Source organism: Suricata suricatta, chromosome 17, assembly GCF_006229205.1.
Source record: "Suricata suricatta isolate VVHF042 chromosome 17, meerkat_22Aug2017_6uvM2_HiC, whole genome shotgun sequence".
Lineage (NCBI taxonomy): Eukaryota > Metazoa > Chordata > Mammalia > Carnivora > Herpestidae > Suricata > Suricata suricatta.
Genome location: NC_043716.1, coordinates 44093683 through 44106375, shown reverse-complemented (window position 1 = coordinate 44106375; position 12693 = coordinate 44093683). Strand labels below are relative to the sequence as shown.

At 56.6% G+C, this 12693-nt stretch overlaps 1 protein-coding gene across 2 annotated transcripts; it reads left to right on the top strand.

The window, feature by feature from the left end:
* Positions 1 to 5895: 5895 nt before the first annotated feature.
* On the top strand, positions 5896 to 9247 carry CD79B (CD79b molecule). Of its 2 annotated transcripts, none has more exons than XM_029927865.1 (6): positions 5896 to 6054; positions 6744 to 6788; positions 7616 to 7918; positions 8134 to 8252; positions 8502 to 8543; positions 8648 to 9247. In XM_029927865.1, the coding sequence occupies exons 1-6, from the start codon at positions 5985 to 5987 to the stop codon at positions 8744 to 8746; spliced, it is 678 nt and encodes a 225-aa protein (XP_029783725.1). In that variant the 5' UTR covers positions 5896 to 5984; the 3' UTR covers positions 8747 to 9247. The 2 variants fall into 2 exon arrangements, with proteins under 2 accessions (XP_029783725.1, XP_029783724.1); XM_029927864.1 differs by having other exon boundaries at positions 6741 to 6788.
* The last annotated feature ends 3446 nt before the right edge of the window (positions 9248 to 12693 follow it).

Sequence of the window (12693 nt, the reverse complement as noted above, 5' to 3'; positions counted from 1 at the left end):
TTTTTAAGTAATCGCTACACTTCATGTGGGGCTCGAACTCACAACTCCAAGATCAAGAGTCGCAGGCTCTGCTGACTGAGCCAGCCAGGCACCCCCTGGATAAAGATGTCTTAACCTCAGTGAGAGTGGACACCTGACCCCAGGGGCCTACCAGCCCGTCCCCCGACCGGGACACAGCTTCATCCCTCCAGCTCATAGATTCCCTGGGAAGGGAAATGTCACTGGTCCAGAAATGTCTCCCAAGTCTGACTGGCCCCTGGGTCCTGAGGTGTCCAGCTGGGGTTGTGGCTCCTGAAACCACTTCGCACTTTGTCCGCTGTGCAGGCCCCTGGCTCCCCTGGCTGGCCCCTAGGGGGAGAGCGGACGAAGGATTCCACTTGACAATTGTCTTTTTCTAGGAAGCATGGATGGCTGGGATAGGGTGGGTGCTGCATCACTGCACTGGAGGCTTTCTTGGCCTGAACACCCAGACCTCGGGCAGGGCAGGGACCCTGGAGCTCCGGAGGCAGATTTCTGTTCCCTCCCTCCCTCCCTCACTCCTCCGTTAGCACCACAGGACTCTTTGTAGCCTCCCCAAGCCTTGACATCCCCTCGTCTCCACCTCTTCCTTCCTCCTCATCCTCTTCTCCCTGCTCCTCAAAATGATCCTAAGAGTGTTGTCCTTGCACCAGTGTGAGAGATTTCAACACTGGGACCTGCACAGCTTGCCTGGCTCAGGCCTAACCTTCCTTCCAACTTCCTGCTGCCTGGAAAGCCAGGAAGCATTTTTGTTGGCACCACTGATCCCGATGCACGCGGAGCCAGCCAGGCCTCTGCTGGCTCCCAGAGCTCAGAGGAGGCAGGGAGACACCTGTGCCGGCATCACTGGATTTATTCGTGTGTGTGTGTGTGCTTTGTGTCTGCCTCACGCCTGTGTGTACAGCTGTGTGTGTGCGCTCAGGTATGTGAAGGGCTATGTCCTGTCCCTGCAAGTGTGTACAGTGTCAGCTGCCCCTGTAGTCTGACCGGTGTGTGTGTGTGTCCTGTGCAGGACTGTCCGTGTGGTGTGCCCGTGCTGTATGTGGATGAGTGTGAACATGTGTGGGCAGGTTTGCACGTTGAGTCCCTGTTGACCCTAAGCTCCTCTTCTCTTTCTTGTTTCTTGTGAACAGTTTGATTAAAACTCAGGAAGCAGCAAAACCTCCAAAACTGTGTGTGTGTGTGTGTGTGTGTGTGTGTGTGTGTGTGTGTGAAAGAGAGAGAGTGTGTGTGTGAGTGCGCACGCACGCTCGCTTCCATGGCCAGAGCCTTCCGTCTGTCTGCGCTGCTTGCTGGCCTCCTTGCCACCGGCTTCTCCCTTCCTCCTAGTCTCTTTATCACACCCACTGCCCCAGCCCTGCTCCGGGTCTCTTGCCTGTGTCCTCTGGGGAAGGGGGCCCCACTCCTCCCATTGTCCTGCAGTAGTTGGGACTCTTCCTTCAGAAGGTGCATCATAGAGAGGGCGGCCTCCTCCCTGACCAGCACCCTGCCCCCGACCTCTCCCTCCTCAGGCTGCAAATTAGGGTGGCCTCGAGAGCCTCAGCATCCGTTGGCCTGGACACTCGCCACTGGACTGCATCCAGATTGCAGAGTCTCCCCTGCTCGTGTCCCCCTCCCCCGCACGCCCACTCAGGGTGGGAACAGGCCCACGGCAGGCTGGCAGGCAGGCTCCTTTGTACAGTTCTTACAATAAACCTCCCCCTGGTGCCTCTCAGGTGCGGGCTCCTTCCTTCTGCACCTCCGCGTGTGACACCGACAGGGTCTGAGGGCTGCAAGGAGCAAGAGGGGCTGGTAGGGATTGGAGCTAAATGAGGAAGACTCAGGGAGCCTCAGGGTGGAGAGAGAGCAAGAGAAGGAGGGCCCCACCCCCCTCTCTGGCCCAGACCCGCTCTTTCTTGCCCCCTCTAAAAGGAAGCTTGGACTCTGCACATTAAGAAAAGAGAACCTCCATTTTAGGAGTCGGGAGGTTCAGCAGGGGAAGCTCTCAGGCTCCATCACTCATCATCAATTTAGACCCAAAGGGAAGCGATGACCTTGCAGGTGGACACCAATTTACTATCCCAGCACCGGAGAAGAAAGGCTTTCCTTCAGCCCCGGCAACAGCCCAGCCAATGAGAGACAGTCACAGCTCAGCCAATGAGAAGCCACCATACTTCCAGCTCCCACTTCACGCCAATGGATGTTTTGTTTGTAAAAGCCTTCCCGATGTCCCCCTTCCCTCTGTAAAGGACCGGGTCTTCTCCTTTGTGGACACGCCCACGGTTTTGCCTACCCGCTTTTTTGGCATTGCAATTTTCTGCCATTCCGGAATCAGCCGCTCTTTTGCTTGTAAAATACTTGGCAGTTTTATTTTGAAGGTTACAACTGCAACCTCTTAGCTGGAGTCCAAGAGGCCAAGTGAGATCATGGGTCATGGCCCTCCACCCCTAACAGCCCACACTCCCTCTCCCCACCAGTGGTGGTGGCCACAGTCCCTCCTCTCTGGGCCCTTCACTTCTCTGCGCGCCCCAGAGGCCCTGAGATGCCTGAGGGACACATGGTGTGACCCCTCACTCTCCTCAGAGATACTGCCCCACCCCCACCCCCACAAAGACGCTGCCTCTGAACCCTGACCTCAGAGAGCCCCGAGTCCTATGAGCCTGCGACAGTGAGTAATATGAGGTAGTGAGCTAAGTCCACAACCCTGGTGGGTGGAATATAATTTTATATATAGTTTTGTTTTCTACAGTTTGATTTCTGACTGCCAGGGCTGTATTCAAACTAGTAAACAGTCCTTCACAAGATTCCTGCGCCCCCTTTTGCTGGGTCCTGAGGTTACAGGGCATCACGGGCTGCCTGACACGGCTCAGCCATCTCCTGAGGCCCCTTCCCACCTTGCTGTTCTCTTTGCGTGGGGAGGGGTCCAGCATCCCTGCAGGGTTCTGAGCCCCCCACCGGGGTGGGGGTGGGGCTCCTCCTCACTGTAAATTTCTGCAAATGGTGCCTGAGGGCTGAGGCTCTCCGTGGCTCCAAGGACGGGAGAGCTTGCGCAGTGCCCTGGCCCACCCTCCCCCTGAGCCTTGAATAGTGGAAGAAAAGAGGCAAAATCCTGGATGAAAAACATAAGCTAATATTTCGAAATCATCCAGTTTGGAGAGCCAGTTATCAGGATTACCCACCACCTTCCTGAGGGTAAGCTGTGCTCCCAGATTCCTAACCAAGCACTCAGATACTAGATTCTCTTCCGTGCTTATGACTGCCCTGAAGTGGAGAATGGATTATTACGATTACTTCTGTTTTACACAAGTGTGGAAATTGGTCTCTGAGGGTTAAGCATGGGTGTTGCATAACTGGGGTGCTGTTGGCACGTGGAGCAAGGACTCTGCTTTGTGAGACACCCTCCCTCCCTCTGCAGGGAATTCAGCCCCCCCCCCCACCGGTCCCTGCAGGCCAGTGGTGCCCATTGGTCGTTGTGACCACTGAAATGGTCCCAGTGCCTTTCCAAATGCTCCCAGGGGAGGGGGGAGGGGGCAGGATCACTCCTTGTTGAGAAGCACCAGGGACCATGGGGTGGCTTTCTACCCAGAATCACACCTTCTTAGCCAGCAGACTTCCTCCACAAAACAGCCAGCGGAACAGAGCCAGGAAGAGTGGATTGAGGGGAGGGGAAAAAGTCTGAACCCGTCCTTCCAAACTGAGGTTGTGTCCTCTCCCACCATTCCCGGTGTTGCTGGGGGTGGGGGGGCCCCTGACCTCTTGCATCCTCAAGCTCATAAGCCCCTCGTCCCCTTCCGTATACCCCCATCTGGTCTTGATGCTGACTTCCTGGAAAAGTGAGGTGGGGGCTGCCAGATGTTGGGGTATGCTACCCAGGGAAGCCAGGGGCAGAGGCAGGAGTGGGCTTATAAGGCCTGTTCCAGGAAAGAAAAGACGTCACGAGCCCCAGACAGAACTCTGTACTGTTGTCACCAGAGAGGGAACAGCACAGCCCCAACTGTGACAAATAACCCTGAAGGCGCAGGGGGGTGGGTGGAGGGGGCGCTCCTGAAAACAGATTCCTGCCCGGCATGAATGGGAATGAAGTCCAAAGGACACATCTGCATCCCTGCCCACGCGAGGACGTGAGTGTGTGGATGGATGTGTTTGGAAGATGCTGGCTGACCCCGGCCTCCATCGCCCCTGTAGATACCCTGGGCCCCAGGCCCAGCTCCCGAGCAGGTCCCGCACCACACAGCCCATGTGAGCACACACCTGTGCACACACACAGGTGTGCACCCTAAGCCTTCGCCCATTAGCTTCCCAACTTTTGGGGGACACTCGCTCCAAAGCTAACCAAGGCCTCCATCGTGAGGAGGTACTTTACTAAATGAAGAGACCCCGCCCCGGAATTCCCCCAACCCCCGCCATTCCTCTGGACGGTCTCCAGCCACCCGCCCCCACCAGCACAAGGGGCCTGCAGTCCCGGACTGACCTCAGGTGATGTTTATATTCCTGGGCTGTTTGTTCTGTGAACTGAACATGACACCTTTTCAGAGAAATGTTTTTTTTTCATTCGGAACATCTGGGAACAGCAAGAACATCTGCCAGGACCGAGCTGTTCCTCGGATGAAAACTTAACTCCCTTGTCCCCATTTTCTGAAGCTCTGGTCCTGGCTGGCACTCCTTGGGGGCAGCCCCTACTGGGCTATGCCCACCAGGACTAACGGGGCACCACCCAGATCCTTGCCTTTCTCATTGCCAACTCTGGCATGGGAGGCAGGTCTCTCTAAACCCAGATGGACTCACCAGAAACATAGGCTGTTTGAAAAATGGAAGGTGGAGGGGAGAACGAGATGTAGGCAGAGGACACACAGAATTCAGCATCTTCCTTTCCTGGAGGTGGGGAGCAGAGAAGGAGTGAGGGAACAGGAGGGAAAAAGGAGGAGACATAAAAGTCAGACTGGGCTCAGCTCCGGGGCTGAGGTATGCAAGCCTGCCATGTGTGGCCGTGCAGGTTGTGCACTGCACAAGGGCCGCCCTGGCCCCCAGGGGGCAAAAGTTGTGTATGACCCAGGGATTGGGGCACAAAATTGAACTTCGTTCCAGAACACTACGGTTCCATCCACCACTCTACTCTACTGACTGGCAAGATAAAGCCAGAGAGCCTTTTAGTCAGAATCTGAAGGCTTCCCAGCACTAGCCTCCTGCCCCCCACCCAAGACCTGGGAGCTATGGACAAATCCCTTGATTAGCTGAGTAGTAGGTTTTTTCTAAGCCGTCTCTACCTACCTAAGTTCATCCCCCTTTGAGAGGAAATTCTCTCACCAGGTGAGGGAGGGAGACCTCTTGCCAGGGTCTGGACCATGTCTTCTCCCAAGTGGCTGCCACACCTGGCCCTTGCTCAAGAGCCTCTGTGGCTTCCTTCCTCCACAGACTCAAATCCACATCAACCCTCAACATGGCTGCCTGCACTCCAGCCAAGAGGCTCCGCTTGGGGCCTCTCCAGGTGCCGGGGCCCATAGCTGCCCCCCCCACACCCTTGCACCATCTTTTTTGGTGCCTCTCTTCCTGCAGAGTGCAGGCTGTGCTAGAGCTGAAGAGCTGTGCTCACACTCACTCACAGGACCCATGTGCACCCAGTGAAGTGCCCAGGAATCTGAACTGTGCAGTAGGAGGCCAGGGGACTCCAGGACATGACCATCAGCAGGGTGGGGACAAGCTACCCTAAGAAGACTGAGAGGCCCCTGCCTCCCAGGGTCCCCCCACTGTGGTGGACCCCAGCTGTGATGCCCTTTGAGCCTTAGCAGCACAGCTGACAAGAGAGCCCGCCCTCCCCCAGGGTCCCCTGAGAGCTGGTGCCTCCCCTGGGTCCCAATTTGCATGGCAGGAAGGGGCCTGGTGGGGAAGAGGCGGGGAGGGGACCGGCTGCAGCCCAGGCAGTTACACGTTTTCCCCCCAGGAGCCTCTGTCCTCGTCACCAGCTCGGGGTCAGAGACGGAGTGGTGACCATGGCGGGGCTGGTGCTGTCTCCCGTGCCCAACAACTGGCTGGTGGCACTGCTGCTGCTGCTGCTATCAGGTAGGACACCGCTGAGACGAGCCTGTGGTTTCACTCTCTGTCATGGGCTGTTTGCTTGTTTCCACCACTCCATGTCCCGGTCTCCCCAACCTCCCCCTTCTATCTCTCACACTTTCGGGCTCCTCTCTCTCTCTCTCTGACTGCCCTGGGGTCTGGGTGTGTGGGTATCACCTATGCTTAGGGGTTCAGGAGGCCTGTGGCCCCAGCCCCTCTCCCGTTTGGAGGGCATCAGGCTGAGCTGGGTATGCGGTGAGGGGTTGGTGTCTATGACATGGTTCACCACCCAGTCTCCTGAGGGCATCGTGTGGGGACGGCACAGGAGAGAGGCTAACCCCAACCAGACCCTGGGACGTGCATGTTCCATATATGGTCCCCTGGTCTGGGAAACAGGACAGCCATCCGGCAGCGACTTCCCTCCTGGTCTCACCCAGGGTGCCTGCTCAAGGCTGTCGGTCAGGTCAAAGGCAAAAGGAGGGGTGAGAAGGGGGTTTCTGGTGACCCTGCTCCATTCTAGTCTCTCCGGAGCGCTGCTAGGGTGGGCGCGCTGCTCCGGTGGGCAGAGGGGTCTTGAAGCCAATGTCCTGAGGAGAGGAAGTGGGTCTAGGAATGCTGGGGGCCCCAGGGGTGGGGCAGCCACTTTCCAGTGGAGAGCCCTGACCCAGCCCCGCCTACTTCCTCCCACCCAGCAGGTGTGCCAGCAGCCAAAACAGAAGACCTGTACCCGGATCCCAAAGGTCAGCCACTTCCCCTGCCCCTTCTGGGGGCAATGTCTGCATCCAATGCTGGTCACTGTCCCAGGGCCAGTGCCATGGTTGCCCCTTGTGCCCTTGTGCCCCTGTGTCTCCCCAGCCGGGGCACCCATCTCTAGGCTACCTTAGGGTCTCCATCTCAGAGGCCTGCCTCCGAGGGCCCCACAACACCATTCCCTCCAGCTGTCACCCTCATTAGAAATAAGTCCCAGAGACTAAGGGGTGTGGCTAAACCCAGGCTGGGAGGGGAAGCCAGAAGGAATTCCACTGGGGACTCAGGCTGGGTCTGTTTAGCGAGGAAGTCAGACTCAGCCAGGGAAACAGCCTGTAACTTTAGGGGCTCTGACAGGCCAGAGAGGTTCAGGGACTCCTAGGGGCCGCTTACTGGGAACTAGGCTGGAGGGAAGTTTCTTAGAGAAAGTATGTGGGGAGAAAGAAGATTTAGGACTAAAACAGAAGGGAGAGCACCTGGTCAGGTGGGGGGCTGTCCTACGGGCCCCTGGACCCCAGCAGGAAAGGCCTAGATCAGGCTGCTATATAGGCATGGAAAGGAATCGGAAGGTTCCAGAGTCGTCCTAAAGGAAAATCAAATGTTGGGACATGGGGGTGGGGGGTGGGGTGCAATCAGGAAGAGGCGGGCCCAGGTGGTTTGGCCTGTGGCCACTCCCATGGCTCTGTTCCTCCACACCTCTGCCTCATGACTGTCCTATACCCAAAAGCAAGGACAGACAAGGGTAGGGGCCCGTGCTTGGGCTGGCAGTCAGGAATCCTGATGCAGAGCAGGATTTTGATCCTGGCCTTCGTGCCCACAGGAAGCAGTTGTTCCCAGATCTGGCAGAACCCACGTTTCATAGGCCGGAAAAGGGGCGCCATGGTGGAAATGAGGTGCCACACAAAAGACTTGGGAACAGTGAGCTGGCTCCGGAAGCGGGAGATGGACTTGGAACCCAAGCCCCTGCCCGATGACACCCGCATCCTCCAGAGCCAGAACGGCTCCGTCGCCACCCTCACCATCCAAGGCATCCAGTTCCAGGACAACGGCATCTACCTCTGCCAGCAGAAGTGCCTGAAGGGGTCCCTCAGCATGGGCTGTGGCACTGAGCTTCGAGTCATGGGTGTGTCCGGGGCCTGCCCTCCAGCAGGGAGGGAGAAAGGGCGATGGGGCCACGGAGCGTTCACAGAGCTGCCCTCACCCTGCCCCAGCCCAGCCTGCCGCCAGTGGGGGGCCACACTGGGAAGGTGGCTGTGGTCGTGGAACACCCAGAAGAGCCACTGAGGAGGCCCAGAGAGGGGGCCCCAGCCTCACCACCCCCTGCCACCTCCCCCACAGGATTCAGCACCATAGCACAGCTGAAGAGGAGGAACACTCTGAAAGATGGCATCATCATGATCCAGACCCTGCTCATCATCCTCTTTATCATCGTGCCCATCTTCCTGCTGTTGGACAAGGTGACCATGGGGACCAGGGAGGCAGCCATGGCAGGCCAGACACGGGCAGGGTCTCCGTCTCCCCGGCCCCATAGCCTGCCCATTGACACCTATTCAATCTCCTTCATTCACTCCGTTGTTTGGGCAGAGAACACCTCACCCCCTCAGCCCCTCGCCCCAGGCCAGCCTCCCTGGCCCTCCTCAGCCTGGCCCAGCAGCGGATGGGGTGGGGGAAGCTAACACTCTGCTCTCTATCCCTCACCCCACCAGGATGACAGCAAGCCCGGAATGGATGAAGACCACACCTATGAGGTAAGGAACAGGAGGACCCCGCAGCACTGAGGGCTGTGGGGTGGCACTGTCCGCTGGCCTGGTCAGAGAGTAGCCAAGGCCTGAGCACCATTCCATGTCTCCAGGGCCTGAACATTGACCAGACGGCCACCTATGAGGACATAGTGACTCTACGGACGGGAGAGGTGAAGTGGTCAGTGGGGGAGCACCCGGGCCAAGAGTGAGGGGCCGGCCCTCCCCATGCCTCTGGGCCCAGCCAGCTGGGCCTTCGTGGACTGCTTCAGAGCCACCGCCAGCTCCCAGCTCATCTCTCCCCTGGACCTCGGTCAGCCTCCGAAGCTGGCCCACCAGATCTGCCTGCCCCTCTAGCCCCTGGTCTCCAGGTCTTACCAAAGAGACCAGAGTAAAAGGGGCACATGGTAGTGATTTGGAGTGGGGAGTTCTCTGGGGACAGACTGGACCCAACCTTCTGGGGGTGCTATGTGAGGATCCATCCCACATTCAGGACGGTGAAGACAGAGGCTTATCCGAAACCTGCAAATGGACTCAGAGCAGACCAGCTTCCTGCAGAGCCTGGGAAAGGTGGTGGCCGATCGCACTTGGCCACAGATGGGCCATGGAGAGCCACCTGCCTCTCCCACTCTCTCCCACCTTCTCCTGCCCCAGGGGGCTCCTAGCCTTGATCCCATTCTCCTATGGAATAAACAGTGTGTCGAGAAACCACACATAGGCTTGTGACATCTATGGGCACGGGGTGGGTGAGAGTCTCTCTGGGCATGAATGTTTGGGCCCCTGTAGGCCTGTGGGGTGTGGGAGAGGATGACTGTCACAGGGCTCATGGACCTCTCCTGTGCTCACAGGCTTCTCTCTGAAAGCCTGGCTGAAGGGCGCCTGGGTGGCTCAGTCAGTTAAGCGTCCGGCTTTAGCTCAGGTCATGATCTCATGGTTTGTGGGTTCGAGCCCTGCATTGGGCCATGTGCTGATGGCTATCTCAGAGCCTGGTGCCTGCTTCAGATTCTGTGTCTCCCTCTCTCTCTGATCCTCCCCTGCTCGCGCTGTCTCTGTCTGTCTCTCACAAATAAATGAAGGCCTGACTGGGATCTGTGGTCATGCCTTCTGTCTTCCCCTAGCTGGGCCCAGGCTGGAGAAAAGCTAACAGCCCTTACTGGAGGGCATGCCCTCCTCCTGCATGCTCCTTAGCCCACAAGCAGCATGTGGGTCCTGCTCTGTAGGGCAGGGGTCTCAGCCCTGGAGGAGCTTGCCCTCACCCACCCATCCCAATGCTACTGTCTTTAATGCCCTCCACCTACAAGAAGCCCTCCCAAATATCCCCAGATCCTGCCCAAGCCCTGTTACTGTCCATGCTGCCCATGCTGGCCTTGTTCTCCAGATAAATTAATCCTTACCAAGCCTGGAAATTTTGTTTTTTAAGTTTGACCCAGAGCCATGCAAGAGAGAGATTCCTAAAGAGGGAGGCTTTACAGGGGTCCTTCGTCAGGTGACTCCTTCAGCCTTTCCCAGCACCACATCAGAGGTCCCCTAGGGCCCCAAGCTCCCCACAAAATGATCCCTAGGGCCCTATGAATTAGGGCCCCAGCCTGCCAGCTGTGGGGGTGACTGGGAACAGCTCCCAGCTAGGCGCTTTGGTGCAGTTAACTTCTGTGAGCAAAGCCAGGTCTCCGTCCACTTCCTGTTGACCCTGGGGGGACCCTGAAACAACTCTTTGTGACTCATGCTCTGGCTTCAGGTCAGAAAAATCCCTGCCACCAGGGCACTGCCAATTTAACTGGAGAACCAAGCCCAGCATGTGGGGACCAAAAAGGGCAGCCATCAGTTTTTACCAGCCTCCCCATGGAACTCCAGGTGGGGCAGGGGCATGACCTGAGCCAAAGCCGGACTAAGGTACCTGCCCCCGCAGTTTCCAACAGTCAGTTTGTGCATCGCTCAGTGGTGCTCACTCAAAGCCATGCTGGGCCAGGTAAGGCCCGCTCCCTCCCTGGTCTCTGGGCTGCCCCGAGGAAACTGGTTTGTTTTGGCATCTGCCTCCACTGAGCCAGAGCCCTTCCTCTCCTGCTGCTTTGCATAGGGGCGCTAATTCTGTCCTCCTACCTCCACGAGAGACCCTGGCAGCCGGGCTGGGGGTGGGAGGGAGTCTTCACTTCTCCCCCAAGCAGGGTCTCCCCCGACCTGGGGCTGCCCTGAGTCTAGGCAGGTACTGGCGTTACCAAAAGACTAATAGTCTGAATAACTGAGTTTCCCTAATGCTTGGCAGTACAGTTGGCAGAGAATTATTTGAGCAGCGAGCCCTGCCTCCTGCCCCAGACACCCCTAAAGGGTATTTGCCCTCCTGATGATGATGTAGAAGCCCTCCCTGGTCTATTTTTCTGTCTTAGGGGCTTATGCTATGGGTATCGCCACATCTATCTCACGGGGCCCTGGGTCTACGTGCATACCACCCTGAACGCACCCGGTCTCATCTGATCTCAGAAGCTAAGCAGGGTTGGGCCTGGTTAGTACTTGGATGGGAGTCATGGGTTCCTGGCCCCCAGAACTGACTGAGGCAGTGAAGATGAAGCTGGATGATCCTGGTGGGGATGATGAAAATCCCAAGTCTCTGTTGCTTCTTCATCATCAAAACTTGTCTGAGGGAAGGGAGTTGAACCAGATGCTGTTTGTTTAACAAAATTGTGCAATATAGTAAGATTGACTATGTTTTCTCTCAGGGCACAGTTTGATGAATTTTAGCACATGTGCAGATTTGTATAACCCCACCATCAATCAGGATACGGAACATGAACCAAAATCTTTTACTGGGCCCCTAAAATACATAATGAGAACCTCTTAAATGCCAGTAAGACCATATCGAAAACCTCCATATTCATGCACGTAATCTTGCGTAAGCCCCAGCATAAGCCTGGAAGGAGGCCGCATTATCCCCATTTGATCAATGAGCAAATCAAGGCCCAGGGAGGTCACAATTGGCCAAAATCACACAGAGACCTTTTGACCCCAAACCCAGCATTCCTTCTGCTATATCACAGCTGCCTCCGTCCAAGAACTTTGTGGCAGCGAGACACTGAGGAGGAAGTAAAGAAGGAGAAGAACCGGGGAGGAGGGAACCCTGGGACAATTGTGGCCATCTTTAAATATTTCCCATTGTTCACAAGTCCCGACACCCTGAAGGACACACTGCCTTCCCAGCCGGGCTGGAGGTCACACCATTGGGCCATCCTTCCAGGGGTCCAGGTCTGGGCAACTCCTCCCGGCCTCCCGCTCCCCGGAATATAGCCCCGAGGTGCCCCGGTGGGCACATGCCCCGCTGCCCACTGTGGGGAATCCAGCCCGGTCCCTCGGGGCCGTGGTGTAAGCATAGGCTGGTTCCTTCTTCGTTCTAGCTTGACTTCCGGCCCCTTCGATGCAGGTGCTGCTAGGCCTGGGGTGCTCTGACTCAAGAGTTTGGGTGTTTTTCCAGCCGAATCAGAGGTAAGAGAAAAACAAAACAAAATGTGAGAAGCTGCCACTGTTTGAGAATCACTGGCAGGTAGTGTTTGTCTCTTAGCAGGTGTCTGGCAAAGGGCCTCAGAGGCCACCTTGGCACATGGGGTTTGGGGTTTCCAGATTCTGTCCTCGAGTGTCCTGCTGTTTAGCTGACCCCAGTGGCTGGATTCAGAGCCCAGCCCTGTGGAATTCCTGTGTGTGTCCGGCTCTCCACAGGGCTCCCGCTTCCGGCACACTCCAAATCTGCCAACAAAAATAAGACAGCAATAGGGGCACCTGGGTGGCTCAGAGGGTTAAGCTTCTAACTTCGGCTCAGGTCAAGATCTCATGGTTCGCTGGTTCAAGCCCCGCATCATGCTCTCACTGACAGCTCAGAGCCTGAAGCCTGCTTTGGATTCTGGGTTTCCCTCACTCTTCTGCCCCTCCCCAACTCGTACCCTGTCTCGCTCTCTCTTTCTCAAAAATAAAGATTAGAAAATTTTAAAAAACGCCAGCAGCAACAAATATTCTTGGTATACCTCGGCTGCTCTTCCAATTCCAAAGCCTTTACCTGGAAACGTAGGTGACTCCACAGAGAACACAAATTAGCTAGCATTAAATCCTGAAGATAGAGTGCAGTTTGTTAAAAACACATTTAGAAGGATCCTAGTGCATTTCTCAAATTAAAAAAAAA

What these genes read in the sequence shown, in the direction of transcription:
- CD79B (XM_029927864.1), top strand. Translation starts at nt 5,985, where the DNA reads ATGGCGGGGCTGGTGCTGTCTCCCGTGCCCAACAACTGGCTGGTGGCA. An exon ending in CCTGTACCCGGATCCCAAAG is followed by an intron (nt 6,789 to 7,615) that starts GTCAGCCACTTC and finishes TCGTGCCCACAG; the next exon opens with GAAGCAGTTGTTCCCAGATC. An exon ending in TCTTCCTGCTGTTGGACAAG is followed by an intron (nt 8,253 to 8,501) that starts GTGACCATGGGG and finishes TCACCCCACCAG; the next exon opens with GATGACAGCAAGCCCGGAAT.